At 37.4% G+C, this 18,730-nt stretch overlaps 4 protein-coding genes across 4 annotated transcripts; 1 reads left to right on the top strand and 3 right to left on the bottom strand.

Annotated features, from left to right (window-relative positions):
• Positions 1 to 16: 16 nt before the first annotated feature.
• LOC133995687 (homeobox protein goosecoid-2) lies at positions 17 to 1,117 on the bottom strand. The gene is given in 5 exon segments (XM_062435159.1): positions 17 to 94; positions 380 to 615; positions 722 to 975; positions 977 to 1,080; positions 1,082 to 1,117. Coding segments are annotated over 5 exon segments (708 nt in total).
• A 3,354-nt stretch (positions 1,118 to 4,471) lies between these two features.
• Positions 4,472 to 6,304, top strand: LOC133995686 (uncharacterized). The gene is made up of 2 exons (XM_062435158.1): positions 4,472 to 4,706; positions 5,481 to 6,304. Exons 1-2 carry the CDS (start codon positions 4,472 to 4,474, stop codon positions 6,182 to 6,184), a joined length of 939 nt encoding a protein of 312 aa, XP_062291142.1. The 3' UTR covers positions 6,185 to 6,304.
• A 120-nt stretch (positions 6,305 to 6,424) lies between these two features.
• Positions 6,425 to 11,516, bottom strand: rnf185 (ring finger protein 185). The gene is made up of 6 exons (XM_062435031.1): positions 11,063 to 11,516; positions 9,048 to 9,066; positions 8,827 to 8,939; positions 8,557 to 8,611; positions 7,936 to 8,053; positions 6,425 to 7,843 (listed from the first exon to the last, which is right to left on the bottom strand). Exons 1-6 carry the CDS (start codon positions 11,239 to 11,241, stop codon positions 7,746 to 7,748), a joined length of 582 nt encoding a protein of 193 aa, XP_062291015.1. The 5' UTR covers positions 11,242 to 11,516; the 3' UTR covers positions 6,425 to 7,745.
• A 2,042-nt stretch (positions 11,517 to 13,558) lies between these two features.
• Positions 13,559 to 14,921, bottom strand: LOC133995489 (chemerin-like receptor 1). Its single transcript, XM_062434899.1, has 2 exons — positions 14,841 to 14,921; positions 13,559 to 14,722 (listed from the first exon to the last, which is right to left on the bottom strand). Exon 2 carries the CDS (start codon positions 14,706 to 14,708, stop codon positions 13,701 to 13,703), a length of 1,008 nt encoding a protein of 335 aa, XP_062290883.1. The 5' UTR covers positions 14,709 to 14,722; positions 14,841 to 14,921; the 3' UTR covers positions 13,559 to 13,700.
• Positions 14,922 to 18,730: the final 3,809 nt, after the last annotated feature.

The raw sequence follows: 18,730 nt of genomic DNA, 5'->3' as shown, positions 1-18,730 counted from the left end.
ATGTACAGTTCAAAATTTAGTTTTCTGTGTTTCCCACAGTAAATGTAAGTCGTTTCTGGCGCCTCCACTTTGCTCTTCGGTTTTTAAACCAAACCTTAACAATAAAAAAAAGATAATGTTATTTTTTTATTGTTTCAGTGATAAACTGTACTTGTATTATTTGACCCTTATATATTCACTTGCACATAAACAAGTAGAACAACACTGGACATCATTATCAATCATTATCAACAAAGGCATATAATTAAAACATAACAAATTGAAATCATGTGATTAACTTGCACACATCTTTAGTAATGTGTAGAGATTAGAAGTTATTTACCCCTCTATCACAGTACTATTATTTGTTGAGAAGCTGAATGTGGCTCGGCAGCCTTACCTCTACTCTTTCTTCTCTTAAGTGAGTACGCTGTGCTAGTCTTTCCCTCGTGTTCACATCTGGATACTGGTTCTGCAGGAACAGTTCCTCCAGTGCATCCAGCTGCTCCTCAGTGAAAATAGTGCGGTGACGTCTGGTCCGCCTCTGCATCTGACCGGACGACTGCTCTTCTCTATGAGCCTCTCCCAGCCTGCATGGGTCCGAGAGCAACGCCGTGGGCCATCCATACTGACAGGCTGCAGGCAGGAGATCTGAGTGGAAGTTAAAATAATGTAAAATGAGTCAAAAAAGAGTTTTAAAACAAGTGCCATCAGAGCTGACTCTTCTAGGTTTTGGTCTTACCTTCATGCATGAAATCAGTCTGGAATATGTCTCCACAGTGGGAGCAGTAGCAGCAGCACAGGCAGGTGTGATGAACAGTGTCCGTTTGGCCTCCAGCAGGACTCACTGCCTTGTCTTTTAGTCCAACACCACTTGTTCCACATGACTGTATGTCCCCATTACTGTTAGGGTATTTTCTCAGGATGTTTTCAATAGTGAAAGGAAACTTTTGTCTCTCCACCCTCATCAGTCTGTCCATCTCCAAAGAAACTCCAGTTTAACAGCGTCTTGGATAGTTCAGGCTCTGCTGCTCTTCTCCCTCTCCTCTCTCTACAACAGTGTGTCAGACCCTTATAGTGAAATTGGGAGGCAAAAAAAAATAGTAAAACTATAATCCCCCCTATGGACCAGACACATAAAACGGTTGAAACTTAATTCCTAGCTAATCTGGGCAGTTTTGTGAAGAGGTTAGGGAGGACGGCAGATTCAGTTAATCTTACCTCATTCCTTTCTCAGAAAGAAATCAGATTTCACTGCATAAAATGAGAAGTGGAGAGCTCCTAAGATCCTTATTGTTGAGGTTTTAGAGAAAAGGGGATTGCTTGGTATTAGAAACCTGGATTTAAAGATGAACTTTTTTTTGATGTGGCCAGAGACTTGTGTATGCTGAGCTGTGAGGACTGGCTGTTACATTTATTTCATAATGTAGTTTTATCAGCAAATGATCATGAAATTAATGGATATGTTCAGTAAATTGCACATGTTAAGGTTGCACTAACAGCAAGAATGCATGCAAATGATATATGTTTATTAGCCAATTGCAGATCAAATGAGGCAATCATCTTATGTGTGGTGAAAGTAATAGATTTGTATGTGTTACTCAATACAGATACACTCAAATAATTCAGAGGTCCCTCCATGTAGTTTATATTCACGATCATGCATCATGTGTCTTATCTGTGTGGTGCAGTCTCTTCAGTCTGACTTCTCTGACAATGTGCACAGCTGAGGTAAAGCTATTACAGGTTAAATTCATCCCCCCCAACAAATCCTGTGATTTCATACAAGGCAATACACCTTTTTTTTTCCGCCAACAGAGAATTAATGGATTTCCACAATCTGTCTTAAGCTCCTCTTATAAGGGCTTTTGAAAACAGATAACAATAAACACCATCCCATCCTTTTCACTTGGGTTTAATAGCAGCCAGATTGTTGATGTATAGTTTGCGGAGCATGTGAGATCATTATCTGCAGTTATTGTGGTTCTCAATAGAGGGAATTGTACCACATCCACATTGGTTCAAACAGTTCAAAATTCATTACTGGGGATTAGAATGATAAAGGCTCATTTTGTTGTTGTAAGAGCAATATTTGGTACAAGAAGGGAAGTGAAGAAAGCCACCACCGCCCCCCAGCTGATACAGTTTTTCTGGATGTTAAAGAAGCAGTTTCTACTGCTGTTCTCAATGTTAAGCGATTTTCACCTGAAAATGTTAGTAAACTTTACTATTTGTGATGCATAAAGAAGGATTATATTCTGCATAATTATTAATAGGCCTTCAAAAAACAATCTGAAGTGACATGTAATGGGGAAATGGAAAAATACTGAGCCTGAGAAAGTATTTTGATTTCTTTTGTCCTCTTTTACTCTCCAGATACAAAGTTAATGCTACACTGGTCCAAATATAAAAAAAACAAAAAATAAACAAATCCATGCTGGGTCGAGACTGAAAAAGAAACTGTAATTGCTTCCCTGCTTCATTGTGATGTGATGAACATGCAGAATTACGGTTGTTCTGCTGTCGCTGGTGTGTGAGATTCTTTTCATTGTGATTATCGGTGACTTATGTGCTCTTTAAGTTATGTGTTGGGATCCAATCAATATCAAATAGCAGGTCACGAGGAAAACATTCAAAACATGACTAATAAAGAATACATGAGTACAGTTCAGACACGAGACACGTACACACCTACACTGACTGTTGATGAATGACCTGCATGGCATCAGACTGTTCACATATGAAAAAGCTCAGTGTCTCTGCTTACTCTTGGCCCGAGGCCTAAGACCTCCTGGGGAATCGGAGATCGCAGCTGTGTGACCAGGAAATGCAGAGGATCAACCTCCCTCGCTGTGTTTACTCCAAGCTTGCTTGTGAGCTTGTGCAGGGAAACACATTAACTGCTGAAAGCTCAGAAAAAAAAAATTGTGATAGTGATACCCTGGGGACTTGAGAGGAATCATTAAAACCACCCTGTTGCAGAAACCGCATATCGAATAGCTCTGTAAAAACAGATGTGATGGTTTTTTTCTCTCCCCTGAGATCTGAAAATGAACTCTAGGATCTGGTGACCATAATGTTTAATTATTTATGTATGTTGATGCTGTGGCAATTAAAATTAAGACACTGACAAGAGAATAATAAACATATATCCTACATATACAATAAGTTGTGTTGCATTTTGTTTACCACACGTACACATCTTTCTTAAATCTTTAAATACTTTCAAAACCAAGTGAGACTATTGAGGCCCCCAAAGAGTGTTTTTTCCTTCTTGGATTGCTTCATTCAGAGGGTTTATAAAGGCCTGAAGAGTATCCATGACATAGCCTGTATAGTAGGCATAAAAACACAATAGTCACAAAAAGTCAGAAAAAAAATAAACAGAATTTTGTTGAATAGAAATGATCATGTCTTTCTTATCCCTTTAATTACCTGGTGGCTCATTAGATATATGTTGGGCAGTGATGGAAGCCGTACTCAGATCCTTTACTTAAATACTCAATTACAAGTAGAAGTCCTGAAAAATCCTACTTTAGTAAAAGTGCATAGGTATTAGCAGCAAAATGTTGTAAAAGTATGAAAGTAAAAAGTTGTTTTTGTCCTTGTGATTGATATGTTATTATATATGACAATATTAGATTATTCATACTGAAGCACCAGTGTGTAAGTATGTTACTGTTGTAGCTGCTGCAGGTGGAGCTAGTTTACACTACTTTATATACTAGTTAAGTCCAGTAGTTCCCAAACTACGTGTTGGGCCCCTCCAAAGGGTTGCCAGATACATTTGAAGGGTTGTGAGATGATTAATAGGAGAGGAAAGAAGAAAAAACAAAGTTCTGATACACACATCCATGTTCAGTTTCTGGCATCTTTCTCTAATCTTTGATTTTTGGTGAAATATTGGATCATTTGAACATTTATTGAAATTAAACTACAAAAATCACTATTTGTTGGAGCCGTAGCAACTCATAGACATCTGAAATGTGACCCTGATTACACACCGCTTTATGTCAGATGTCAAAAGTCAAAAAGGTTGGAAATCACTGGTCTACCTTCAACAATGTGTTAAAGATTTAACATATAGGCTATTATCCATTGTGTCAAACTAACTAAAGCTGTCAAATCAGTGTAGTGGAGTAAAAAGTACAATATTTTCCTCTGAAATGTAGGCTAGTGGAGTGGAAGTATAAAGTTGCATCAAATGGAAATACTCACGTAAAGTACAAGTACCTAAAAATTGTTGCCTACACAAATGTCCTAAGTTACTTCCCACCACTGTGACCCCTCCTCTCCATGTTGGAAACCATTGAAAAGCCTCCAACAGTGTGATTTGCTGCCCTTAAAAGCTGAAGTGAGACCTTTAAACCCTGAAATGTAATAACAGATTATGGAAGCTTATTTTCTTTATTATCCTCACAATGGAGCAGAGCATTAATAGAGGCCACAGAGGCAGAGTGGCTCGTGCGTCCCCCTGCGACCAAAGACTATAATGACAGCGCGCGGCAGGCAGCTCGCGATAACTCTGGGCGGAAAAGGCGGGAGAAGACTCTGCCGCTTCCGCGTGAGCGCAGCACAGATCCAACACTGGAGCAAAATGGACGAGAAGTTAATATTAACTGTATTTAATCACCCAGAGCTATACAATGTCACTCTGCCTAATTACCGCTGCACGGAAAGTCGGGCACATGCCTGGAGAAACATCAGTTTGGTGTTGGGTCTCCCCTGTGAGTATTTTTATTGTTTTTGTTTAACTTTACTGACACATATTTGCTCAGCCGTTGTCGGAATGGGTGACTAAACAGCCAGAGACGACTAAACGCTAGTTGAATATAAGATAATGGAGGTGTTTCACATGTCTAGAGCTGGCAATTTGTCGCTTTTTTTATCTTTTTATCCGCTCAGCCCGTTAGTGTGGACGCAGCGGCTGATACCGCCGCACCGTGCTCGCGGTAGCAGCCGCGGCCCGCACGCTCTAGGCCGGGCGGAGGAGATGAGGCAACATGCTCAGTGCAGCGGAGTCACTGCTGCTGCATCGTATGTCCGTCGTCTCGCTCGTTAACACACCGCATCGACATTTCCCGGTGGCCTGACGTGAACACTTAACTTCACCAGCAACAATATAGTGAGCAAGAATGAGTGGCAGGATGCCCGGACCAATCAAATCCACGTATGTGGTGATGACGGGCAACAGTAGGCTACAATGGATTTCGGTACCATAAAAACAATGAAACGCTGTCTCTGGTGCATGGAGGGTTCAGCTCCGCCCCCACTGACAGAGAGGAGAGGAGCAGCTAATGTGTAGCCTCTGCTATAGTTTGCTGTCACTTCTCGTCCCATTGCTCTCAGGAGGGCCAATGAAATGCACCTTTTCTAAATGTCCACTTTGCAGACTGCTCCACTGTTTATTATTTACTCATTAAAACAGTCCTTTGAATTGTTAATAGACTGCAGAATTTTGATGTCTCGCTTTTTAAACTCTGATATTTTTTCTTTTTCAGCTGAGGAGTGCAAAAGAAAATGGAAGAACCTGAGAGACAGGTATTTGAAAGAAGTCCGAATTGAGATCAAAAGTAAGAAACAAGGAGAGGTCTTACAGAGCAGATGGAAATACAGACAACTCATGAACTTTATTGCACCCTTCACTGGGTCCAGAGGCGGAGTGGCAGACATCTGTGGCAACAATGACGATGACCACGACAACCCAGACAACGAATCCGGCTGTGCGGAGGGAGAAACCACGTCGTCCGAGACAGTTAAGACGCCGCAGTCCACAACGAAGGTTCCATCGAGTCCAGCAGACCTCAAGCCCCAGGTAGCGTTTGTGTCGCAGCTTCCTTCAGTGTCTCAGGACTCACAGATGACCCAGCTCAGTGTTCTGGCAAACATGCCGCCAGGTCCACAAATCCCCCCCGTCAGCAAAACTGGACGGAAACGGCGTCTGATGCAAGAGTCGCTTTCACCGTCTTCGTCCCAACGTACACCATCCCCTACTAAATGGTTGGTCAAAGACAATGGCTCCTCATTTACCAACAGGCCTCGGGACGAAGACGAACTGTTTCTGCTGAGCTTCGTCCCCGCTCTTAAACGACTCGCTCCGCAGAAAAGATGTGAGACAAAAATAAAAATCCAGCAGATTATGTATGAAGCAGAGTTCAATGTTGCACAGCCAGAGAAACGGCCGGATTCAGAAACGCGGGACTAGGCCAAACTGACTTTAAAAAATAAATTACTTTATTGTATTTACGGATAAAACTCTTGCACAAAATGAACAAATAATTTTTTTACAGTGCAAACTGATTGAGTTGGAGGTACATCCTTTTTCATGTGAAATCATTAACAATAGAGAATAATAAAACATCATTTTTTAACAGATTTCACTAATGGGCAAATTGATTGTTTTGGTGTTTTAATTTGCATAGACTGATAAGAAAAACAGACAGACTATGATTAACGTCTTTATTTACATAAACTTTACTGTCAATAGTGAATTCACATTTAGAAAAGTGGTTTTATGCTCAACCAACAAATCTAATTCTGTAACATTTTACACTATTTTACATTTAATTACAGTACCATACAGCAAACTGACCAAAAATAAAACCATTTGGAGAAGAACACTGTTAGATAAATTAATCTTTCAGCTGTTTGCATGCGTCAACATGTTTTCTTTTTAATATCATCTAAAGAAAAAAAAAAAAATAGAGACAATGTCTGACATGGTTTTGATTCAACAAAGCATGTGTATAATTTTGGTAAATTTTTCCAATGAGATGTGTGAATTAATAAGATCAAGTAGAGGTCGATATAAACAATAAAACATTCTTAGTGGGATTAGTGAACAGAGAGAGAGAACATGGGGAAAGCATACATGCTTTGTATTCAGTGTATAACTCAGTAAGACTCCAATAATAATAAAAATAATAATTACATGTCACAATAGAAAAAGGCACAGTTGTAAAAATACAATTAACGATGTCTGAATTGCATTTAGCTGCTTTAGTTTCAGAGTTCAGGGACTCTTTAGTACAACACGGCCATCGTTAATCTGATTAGTAACACCTGTGCTTTTTTCTCCAATGAAAAGTCGAATGTCTGCTATGAAAAAACTGTTAAGTTGGGCTTGGGTACAACAAGTAAGGTTGAGAATTTAATGGGCAAAGTATCAAAACTGTTGGGCCAATGTCAGTATAACAGTATAATTTTACATATACAGTCATATAATAGTAGGGCCTCTGTTAACTTTCCAAATAAAGCTGAAGGTGAAGGTAGATCAGAGTGGACATGTGCATGAAAATCAAAGTAAATGAGCAATGATTTGTCTTTCGGTACAGTAGTACTAACAATACTATGCTCAAAAGAAACTGATTAAAAATGCAACGTAAAATGAAAGAGCACCGAGAATCACCTTTCCCGCATGGAGATGTTTGAGGGTAAGCCTGTATCAGGTTTGAAGCCGTTACCTGATGATAAAGTTTGGATGAAGGAAATATAAGGAAGAATTTATGTGTGCTGCTCCGTAAGCACATCACATAACCATGTTCATGAGTCCAAACATAAAGGTGACCAAACTTGGCTCACCTTTAAAGTTGCCATTGTAAGATTCGCATGGATATCTTTATTTTTAGAATAACCAACTCGTTCAAAGCTCATTATGGAACCTAACGTATGGAGGCAAAATTATTGCAGGTTTGATTTGTGACAACGTGCCATCATGTCTCTGTCAAATCTTTTGGGTTTACTTGAGATGTTGTCTCTTCGTGCATCTACGCAATCAGGAGCCAAAACATAATCACCAGAGCGACGAATAGGAAGAGTCGAGACAGGAACTGTTCATCCATGTGCTGCGGTGTCCCGGGGGCCGCTGTTTGGGGGGAAATAGTTTGACAGCGGTTATTTGATATGTTGCTGATAAAAGACACAGTGGTTGTGGTGAAGTAAGTAAAGCACAAATACCTGGAGGAGGTCTTCCATCATTGATGTTAAAGGCTGTTGCAAAAATACCAAATGGAAAGGCACCGATTCCGAATGACATCTGAAAACCCCCATCTCCAAAGCCAAATCCTTGAAAGCCCTGAAAAATATGTATTTAATCAAAAACGTGAAAATGTGTGAATTCTCTCAATGTCTTCACAATATCTGAGGTGCAGTTTAACATGAACGTGATGTGACGCAATAGCATGTGCAATTTGTGGTCATTCTCAAGAGAGGCTACACCTCAAAGCTTAGCGTCTAATAGATCCCAGAGGGAAGTGTCCTTCTGTTAATGAATAAAGCACTGGTTTGCACTAAAGCACCTTCATCATCCGATGTAATGGTTTCATCATGAATGCATAATATTACTCAACAGCTGACACTGCACTGTGAGACTACATACAGCTGCTTTTGGTTAAAGCTGTATAAATGTGGCAAGTTGAATGAAACGAGTGACAAAACTAATAACCTGCAATTTACAAACCTGCAATAAAGTAATAAAAAAATAAAATAAAGGTACTAATTTATATTGCAAAAATAATTAAATCATGTGCTTTCTTATTTTTACCATGCAAGTATAGTTGTGCATACAGTAGTACTTACACCACGGTTTTCTGGCTCAGGCCTCTGTCCTTGTGGTCGAGGGGGCGTTCTTTCTCTAAAAAAAAAAAAACAACAACCATGTTTTGTAGAACTGATTTGCATAGTTTGTATATTCATAACATTTTATAACAATGCTAATTTTAGGTACTCCACCAGTGGTGTTAAATGTTGCATCATTGGATCACTGGATTATCATGAGGAGGATTGTGATTACCTAATACAAGAAATTTAGAGTCAGTCTGACCCGTTATACTAAACAAAGGCTCCCACCTGGGGTCCTGTTGACCTGTGCTTCCCCGTCCATATAAGGGAATAACTTTGTCTCTGCTGATGCCAGCTTTACACACCGGACACACTTGTCTGTTGGGTCTGGTCTCCAACCACTGCAAAAAAACAAAGAGATATTAAGGACCTGACTGTCATACTAACAACACATGTGGTCATTTATTTGTATTTAAAAATAGGAGAAAACAAAGAAAAGGTCAGCTTACCTGATGCAAGCAAGGCCAACTGATCACAGGGAGGTGAGATGAGAGGTGGCGTGTTGGAAAGGACAGAGGTTTGATTAGCAACACATTACATCCAAGGTCCATCTGGTTATGCAACAAATACACAAATATTTAAAATAAAATTTAAAAAAAACAAATGCATCCTTGTGACAAGTGTCTTCAGAAATCACTGAAATCAGACCAAACATCCAACCTGTCCTGAATAAACAGAGGTTGGCTCAGAGTTATTAGTTTGTGGACGTTGTAAAGGCTGGAAAGACAACATCAAAACATGTTGATTTATACGTGTCCTACACCCACTGGCAACGTCATTAAGTACACCTGTGCAAATCTAATGCAAGAACAATTCTGCCATAAATTCAACATTCATTGTCAGTCTTTGTTGACATTGTGTTAAATCTACTTCATATTTATTTCCGAGGTCGTAGAGGGTGGTGGGGGTGGTGTATTTACAGGTTTACAGGCTATTCCTTTTTCTTTTAAATCAGCAACATTAACTCATCCCATAATTCAAGTATTATCATAGAAAGTTGGGAAACATGAGAAATTCATATTAGGGTCAATGACGTATAAGGATTTTCAACAACTCAATTTTAGAATAATAAAAACAAGCATATCTAATGCAGTAGTTCAAACATTCAGAATGTTGTGTACCTGAAAATTCATATTATACATTTGAAATTAAGTGATTTTAGTGGGTTTTTCAAGATTAATTGGCACTGGCCTTAAAAAAAGTCATGTGGTGCGACCATGATTCATCTTGAAATATCTTATATAAATAAAAGATCATCATTTACAAAAAAAAAAAAAAAAAATGCAAATACTTTGTTTCCAAACACTTTATATTACTAAAAACTTGTAAAAGAAGATGTGAAGCGTGTTAAGTAAATTAATTTATTTCAAGATGAATCATGGTCGCACCACATGACTTTTTTTAAGGCCAGTGCCAATTAATCTTGAAAAACCCACTAAAATCACTTTCACATTGTAATATGAATTTTCAGGTACACAACATTCTGAATGTTTGAACTACTGCATTAGATATGCCTGTTATACGTCATTGACCCATTAATAAACACTGATTTTCATTGTGGAGACATCCTTGTATGCACATTTGCATCACATGAATAATTGCGTGACATGACCAATATATTTTGACCCATGTGATACAAATGACAGGATAACTTTACAGCATTACTGTTAAGAGTTATAATCACAACTGGCCAGATATCAGAAGGGCTGTGAAGGTAAAAATGTAATGGGTTACAGATTACTAGTTACTCTATTTAAAATGCAATAAGTAATGTTACTATTTCAATTACTTAATCAAAATAATGTAACTTATTACATTTGATTACTTTTCTAATTTTCTAATGAATGTTTTCAACTGTTAGGGTAAATGTTCCCATTAAGCACCAAAATCTAAGTCCAGGTGTTTTTCATGGATACTGACATGATGTATAAGGGAAATAATTTCTTATAAAGCAACATTAATCTCTCATTTGAAAATGTATTCATTAGTTCATGTAGATGTTAGAATATAAAATAAAGATATGTTATGAAAAACGTCAATTAATTTAACCATTTAAGCCCATGTGTACTCCAAATTAGCCCAGATCATGATTTATTTACAAAATATATTTAAAAAGTGAAATGTTAAATATTAAAAAATGAGGAAAAAACCTTCCTCCTGAGCAAAATCTTAAAGGTGTGATTTCAGATGTAACCCTCTTTTCATCAGTAACTATGACGTAATTACACATTTTTGCTCAGTAACTGTAACAGATAACAGATTACAGTTACACGTATTTCATAATTAAATTAAACACCATTACATGTAAATTACTCCCCAACACTGGCTGTTATCAGTACATGCAACGATGGTTGGTGTTGTTGTTTTTAGACCAGTGGGATGAATGCCAACAGACTGGTGTTTACCCAGTTCACCTAAAAGGATTGCTTAGTGGTGACGATGGACACAAGACAGTAGCTCTTACCAGAAGAGGTGTCCACACAGGCTGATCACTGCGTCCTTAGCGGTGTCCAGACATATGTTACACTCAAAGGTGCTGTCCTGGTTGCCGCTGTCGGCCGCAGTCGAGCTACTGGATCCGGGACTTGTGTTTTCAGTGGCCGCTGTTGAGCCAGAGGCCGGAGTTGGGGCAGCGGTGGCCATTAAAAAAAAAAAAAAAAACACAGATCCACTCAAAAAAACCAACAAGGTACAGGTGGCGAAATCACATCAAATCCATTTAGGAAGAGTGTCGTTATGGCGTTGCTACTGTTAGCAACCGAGGAAGAGTGAGCAAAAACCGACACGGATAAAAAGAGAGTACAAAGCGACATACGGTAAACCGAAGTATCTTTTTAGGGTGTAAATAATGTCCCAACCGAAAAGCCTAACTTGTAGTGGGAAGTTGTGTAGATATGCTTACAGCTGATTGCATCACACTTCCGCAGCAGTGCTGCTAACCGGAAGTACATCCAGAGGGGAATAAGGGGGCGGGACTACTGGTGTTGATAGGCGTGTGCTGCCCTCCGTTCAGCCAATCAGGTTACCGCATTAAGAAGCTACATCAATCATGTAGCTTTATTTCTTCAGATGTTAATATCTTTTAAACTTGATATGTATTCTGTACCTATTTATGTTAATTTATTTGATTTATAAATCTGTATGTTTTTTTTTTTTTTTTAATGTGAGATGCCAGACTTTGTTCGATATTAACAAAATGTCAACATTGTGAATGTAGAACATTTTTTCAATAAAGTTCTGGGGGGAAAAAAGGAAAAAAAAGATGAAAAAAGAATTTTAGTGTCCTTATTTATTTTTTAGACATTATATATGTTTTTTATGCTGCACTTTATAATCAACTCTTTTAACTATGGACTTTAGTTTTAGTCTTACACTTCTCACTATTGCCTGTTTATGCTTATGTTGAGCTGGGATTGGGAGTTGGGGTTAATAAAGTGACTGTCTATCTATCTATCTATCTATCTATCTATCTATCTATCTATCTATCTATCTATCTATCTATCTATCTATCTATCTATCTATCTATCTATCTATCTATCTATCTATCTATCTAACTATATGTACTTCCTGCAGACACTTACTTCCTTATTTGGTGTTTAATAATTCCAAAACTTTACTTTCTTTCTTCCACCAACTCCTAGGATGATTTCTGACTTTTTTTATGTTAAAGGATGAGTTCACAATTTTTCAAGTCTATCTTAAAACAGAAGTAAAGTTACCAAGTGAACAATGAAATAGTAAATACCCCTTCTTAATGTAAATTATGGGGGTCAAAATCCACAGTCCTCCTTCTGTGCAAAAATGTTTATCTGAGTACAGTATAATATAATATAATATAATATAATATAATATAATTAAAAAGTTGATCTGAACCTAATATGACTTATGCCTTACATTAAAAGCACATTCGAAGCCAGTATGAAGATTTCTTGCATGTTACAAATACAGAAATATTGATAAGAGTAGCTTAAATATTTTTTTAACTTACTGAAACACAAAAAAACACATTTACAAAAGTATTACTTACTAGCAGAACCACAAAATGTACAGAACTTTTCAGAAGGAAGTTACAACAGTGAAATTACTTCTTACATTTTGTTGACTTCCCATAAATTCATTAATTCAATTTCTGATAACAATATTTTTCAAGAACATTAGAGGACAAATATTGTTTTATTTTTTTATGGCAGCATAAATCTTTCACTTCAATTGTGTTCATTGTGTTTTAGTTCTCAGTAAATAAAATCGAATTGTAATGTATTGTAAATGATTAACTCAATCAATTTCAAACAACTTTATTTGTGCCACAGGGGGCAAATTCAGATTTGCAAACATAATAACCATAGACTGTATATAAAATGGACGTAACATCCGTGACGTCACCCATTGGTTTGTGGACTGCTGCTTGGAAGCGAATAGTTTCGGATCTGAGCAGCGCCATCTTGAAAATGTCAGGTGCATGCCGGGTAAAAAAAAACACGGATTCTACTTATATGGGCATCAGGAGGAGCATGAGGCGCCCTCCTGAACCTGTGAACCAATCAACCTGTCAATCATGACGTAGCCACGCCCTAATGCATACCCTGCTTTATCGTCACATATAAAATCAGGGAGGCCAAAATTTCCCAAATGAACATCATACTGCATTGAAGAAGGCTTTAAACTAGCGATTGAGACCATAAACACATTTTGAAAACGTTTACTGAGGTTAGAAATCAAGTGAGAAGTTGGTGAATTCTCCATTGACTTGTATAGAGACGGAAGTCCTTTTGACACCAAAACGGTCGCCCCCTGGTGGCCTTTTGATAGAATGCAGTTTTAAGTTACTTCCGCGTTGGCCTCGTTTCAGAGGACCGGGACTCCCCGCCTGATAATAACACACAAACAACGAATTCATACATATAAAAACAATCTAAAAATACAACATGTATGTATAATTTTTCTTCTGAAGAAGATTAAACACATCCATAAACATCCTACCATACATATCAAAGGTCAAACTTGCATTAACATACGATTTTGTCAAAATCATTTAACTCTATAATCATTTTTTGTACAGTGAAGTTCTCCCTGTCATTTATAAAAACATTTTTTAACTTTAATTAGGCAATTTCCATCGTCTTTGACCGTGAGTGATTGAAACCAACTGTACGAAGATCTTCTGCCATTGCCTCCTCTATCCTTGATGAGAAAGACCGCTTTAGAGTGTGCTTAAAGTCATTACCAATGAACACGTACAGAAGTGGGGACATGAAACTGTTTGCTGCGGCCAGAGTTGCCCCCACTTTCAGCCCAGTGTGAACTGCTTCCACTGTGATGTTCTCCAAATCTAACTCAGACAGAATAAAGGTGTGGTAGGGGACCCAGCAGCAGAAAAACGACACGATGAGCGCCGCCATGACTTTGTACGGCTTTGTTGATTTCATGGTTAAACTTTTCAACTTCATACAAAGCACCAAGCTGCAGAATACAATCATCAGGATGGGAAACAGGAACCCACAGATAAATCGACTCAGCGCAACTTCCCTGTGTCTCGAAGGGCTCATGTAATCCGTGTAGCACAGAGTGACGGAGCCGTGGACTTTGGTTTGTCTGACGATGAGTGAGGGCAATGTCAGGAGGCCAGAAAGGACCCACATGAGGATGACAAATCCGAATGCTTTCCTCACTGTTCGGTGGTTATGTGACCAAACAGGAAATGAAACCATTATACAGCGGTCAGTGCTGATTAAGACCAATAAAAACACACTGCTGTACATGTTCAGAGACAGGGCAGAGGACGTAAGCTTGCAAAACACCAGTCCGAAAGGCCAATGTGAGGTAATCATGTAGTATATTTCCAGGGGCAGAATGGCACAGAACATCAGGTCCGAAATGGCCAGACTGATGTACCAGGTGTTGACGACCGTTCTTTTCATTTTCCATCCGCAGATCCAGATCACTAATGCATTTCCTCCAAGGCCAATAACACATATAATGATATTGACTGTCACCAGAAAGACGGTCAAAGGAGTCTGAGAACTGCTGGAATGTACTCCAGCTCTGGTGATGTTTTTCTCAGTTTCATTGTCGGGGGTGTAATCCTCATATTCAACATAATCCACACTCATTCTGGATACTTTTCCTAAAAATATGAGACACAATTCATGTTTTAGGCTAATAAACATATACATTCATAGATGATTATACCAGTTTGAAAATTTGAGTTTTAGTATATAAAGCAAATTTACTTAAGTACTCACCTTATGTCTCAATGCGTTAAGCAGGAATCACAAAAAAGTGCCATATGACCTAGTCACTTGCTACTAAATGCAAGTTCTCACTTCTGTTTCCTGGGCAGGGTCACTGACACAAGTGACGAAATCCATATGAATTTTTTTTTTGTAATGGAACAAATTGACGAAATTCTGTGTTTTTGGGGCGAGGTTTTCAGTAGTTTATGAGATCTCACGTGGTCAAAGAAGTTAAAATAACAGATAAAATACAGTTTTGAATATACTTTATATGGATAGTCTTATACCAGCCTATAAACTGTGTGTTGCAATCTCACGTCGGATATCCCCTTGACACAAAGTGGAAAAACCACCAGGTCACATTTGTGGTTTAAGACCATTTTACCAAGAAGTCAGTGTTTGTTCATTCAGTAGTTTTCTTCAGACCATTTCTGTAGTAAAAATATAAAATCTCAAAAACAAACATAATTTGTCCCCAGGGCCGTACAACTGTACAATCTGGCAATAAAAGGACCCTCACAGCCACAGCCTGGACTAAATTCACTTTAAATTGTATATTGCACTATATTTTTAGGTTTATTTTAATTTTAGAACATGTATTTCCTATGCTGTGCACACACACTTGCAGGGAAATGACACCTATTTTTTAGGTGAGCCAAAGTAAACCACAAGACAAATTCTGTCGAAGAGGCAGAGCTACTTAAAGCAGGTCAGAAATGTGTTAATATGTTGATACCATTAACCTGGATGCATGCTATGGAAGTACATTGTTTATCATTCACATCTGAATACAGAGAAACACTGAAATGTATAGAAGATTAAATCTAAGTTTTGGATATCTATTTTATTTTATTTCTGCACTTTATCACACAGCCTCATCCTCAGACCTTGTTGTTCTTATTTTAGTAGTTTAGTTTTTAGTATTTAGTATTTAGTTTTTCTTCTTATTTAGTATTTAGTATTTAGTATTTTCTATTTAGTATTTAATGTTTTAGTATATTGTTCTTTGATGTCTTTGTGTATTAAGCTGCTGGACCCTAAATTTCCCCAAGGGGATCAATAACGTTTACATCTATCTATCTATCTATCTATCTATCTATCTATCTATCTATCTATCTATCTATCTATCTATCTATCTATCTATCTATCTATCTATCTATCTATCTATCTATCTATCTATCTATCTATCTATCTATCTATCTATCTATCTATCTATCTATCTATCTGAATTACTTGCAGTAGTAACTGTTAAAACTGTGAAAAGATAACTGTTAGTGTCATTTTTCTGAGAACCAGTATGGCAAGACTTCCTGTCATCCACATGAAGGAATATGTAAAAGTAATTATAATTTTTGTGTATACGGTTAACAGTAAAAAAAACTCCAATGCAGAATTTCTACTTATGCTGGTGACATATAAAATACACACCAAAACAGTCTTATTTCACTCATATTCATAATTCCACTGACAATGTTGATGACAGTGTGAATTTTAAGTTCCCTAAAAATCAAATGATGAGAATATTGTGTAATATGTTTTGACAGAGAATTGCTGAGTAAATAATTATTATTATTATTATTTTCAGCCAAAGAATCATAACACAGTCAATAACCAACAAGTCTGTTTGATTTAAGTAAATATTCTCTTTCCTTATCCTTATATATGACTTGTTGTTGTGTAAGACTTATTAGCAATGGTGGAAGAAATATTCATATCCTCTCCTTCAGTAAAGAAGATACAACCTGTTGCTAAAAAGACTCTTAAAGTTACAGTAGCTTAACATTTAGAGGGATTGAATGAATTGGAAGTTAGATCGAAAAGAAACAACATCAGAGAATTATTATTATATATTACTATTATTATTATTATTATATTATTAAGTTACAGACCTGTAAAATGAATTGCCAAATTTTACATACAAACATACAGTACAGTAACATCAGTTTTAAAAATATGAATTAGCTTAACCTCAACCAACTGCAACATTAAAGGGTAGCTTACATGTTAATGCATCAATAATATTTCATACATCGCTTTGAAAGGGAGCATTTTGCATATGTATTCTTACTTTTGCATACTTAAAACAATGTACCCTGTAATGCCTTTCTACATTTACTTAAGTATAGTTTTGAATAAATGACTTTTACCAATATGCAAACTGCTACTCATATGCAAATCTATCACACAGACATGCAACTCCCTTCCTACAGTACAGGAAGTGATCTTACCGCACCCTCAGACCTGCCAGCAGCTTGCACCTCCTGACATGTGTAGAACAGCCCTGCTAACCATCTGAAGGCAGCACAGACCCTATTCTCTTTTAAAACAGGCCTAAACACCTTACTATTCAGTAAGGCTTTTTCTTGTTAACTGTTATCACTATTTTTTTCAAGTGTTGTGTTCTATGTTAGTAATACTGTTGATTTTCACTAGTAATGAAACGTGTGGTACAAATTAAATGTGCTATTATTATTCATTATTAATAAATATAAAAGTGTTCTTTGTGCCAAACTGTCCCTGTTCGGAAGTTTAACACTTCATCGCCAATTTCTTGCATAGTGTTCACGTGATCGTGCATGGAGCGCACGTGAACAGTTAATGGCAGGATGCACTGGACTAATCAGAGACCTCTACGTAGCACTGGAAGAAGTATCTCGCGTGAGCCGATGAAGAGGGAGTTTTGGATTGGATTTGTTCATCCCAGCAGCTTGAACTCTATATAACCTGCAGCTGTGTTTTTCTGCACTTTTGCTTGTCCTTTTTGTTGATTTGCTCCGTCTTGTGCGTCCATGAGAGTTAACCACACACAGACAATACCAAGAAGAGTTTATTCATCAATAAATGAGGGGCATCTCAATGAGAGTGTGTTGACTGGATTCATTAACCCTTCAACATCATTCCTGTTCTTACCGGACAATCTGTGGAGATTGCAGATACATTCTTGAAATCAGTGCCTTCTGATTTATTCATCTGTTATTAATAGGTCTCAAGTTTGGTATTCAGTAAGCCAGCACCTATTTTATAGTCCCAGATTATGTGCCTTTCCTAATGTGGGACAGTTCACACTAAAACCTGGGAGTCTCACTGGGAGGATGAAAGCCAGCGCTGAAAGGTCTAAATCACCTTAATTCATACGATAAAAACTTCTCTAGTCAATGATACCTAACACCATAGTGCATGCCTTTCTTTAGTCATTTCAGTAATTAGGGTTTTTAGCTAACCCTAAGTTTTTGCTGTCTCAAATAGTATAGTGTTGTATTCATATTAGTACAGTTAATGCAAATGGATTAAAATAACTAAAAATCAAGTAGGCCTATTGCAAGACTAAGCCCACTGATTAAGTGTTGGTATTGCACATATAATGTGCTGAAATAATAATACTTTTTTTTTTTTTTTTTAAGGCGCCTTTCAGGGCACTCAAAGTCGCCTTACAATACACATAAAAACAATTAAAGTTAAAAGAGCAAAAAGGGACACATGTAAGTGCAATAAAAACAAATAAAATCAGAGAACTGCAGGGTGGATGATAAATTAAAGTGAGTAGGAACATATGAACACATTTCTGACCTGCTTTAAGTAGCTCTGCCTCTTCGACAGAAAAAAAAATAGGTGTCAAGGTATGTGATTGTCCCACTTTAGTAAAAACCATGCTGCTGTTTAAATCACATTTTCTAAAGTGAGACAATGATGACTAAATAACTGAGAATGGACTTTTAAAAGATATAATCTAAGTAGTATCTATCTAGGATAAGCGGTTTGACAACATGGAGGCAAACATAGTGTCTTTATGAATGGTAACAGAGGTGATGTGTGACCCTGGGTGTTTCTATGACTTCAAACTGATGAACATACATTTTTATTGAAAGGCTTTTGGCTGTAAAAAAAGGCTTTTGGCTGTA

The sequence above is a fragment of the Scomber scombrus genome, chromosome 15, assembly GCF_963691925.1.
Source record: "Scomber scombrus chromosome 15, fScoSco1.1, whole genome shotgun sequence".
NCBI classification, from domain to species: domain Eukaryota; kingdom Metazoa; phylum Chordata; class Actinopteri; order Scombriformes; family Scombridae; genus Scomber; species Scomber scombrus.
The sequence above is the reverse complement of the archived record's forward strand: the minus strand, read 5'-3'. Positions and strand labels throughout refer to the sequence as shown.

What these genes read in the sequence shown, in the direction of transcription:
- LOC133995686 (XM_062435158.1), top strand. Translation starts at nt 4,472, where the DNA reads ATGACAGCGCGCGGCAGGCAGCTCGCGATAACTCTGGGCGGAAAAGGC. An exon ending in TTTGGTGTTGGGTCTCCCCT is followed by an intron (nt 4,707 to 5,480) that starts GTGAGTATTTTT and finishes TTTCTTTTTCAG; the next exon opens with CTGAGGAGTGCAAAAGAAAA.
- rnf185 (XM_062435031.1), bottom strand. Translation starts at nt 11,241, where the DNA reads ATGGCCACCGCTGCCCCAACTCCGGCCTCTGGCTCAACAGCGGCCACT. An exon ending in ACAGGTCAACAGGACCCCAG is followed by an intron (nt 8,612 to 8,826) that starts GTGGGAGCCTTT and finishes TTTTTTTTTTAG; the next exon opens with AGAAAGAACGCCCCCTCGAC. An exon ending in CTGAGCCAGAAAACCGTGGT is followed by an intron (nt 8,054 to 8,556) that starts GTAAGTACTACT and finishes CATATTTTTCAG; the next exon opens with GGCTTTCAAGGATTTGGCTT.
- LOC133995489 (XM_062434899.1), bottom strand. Translation starts at nt 14,708, where the DNA reads ATGAGTGTGGATTATGTTGAATATGAGGATTACACCCCCGACAATGAA.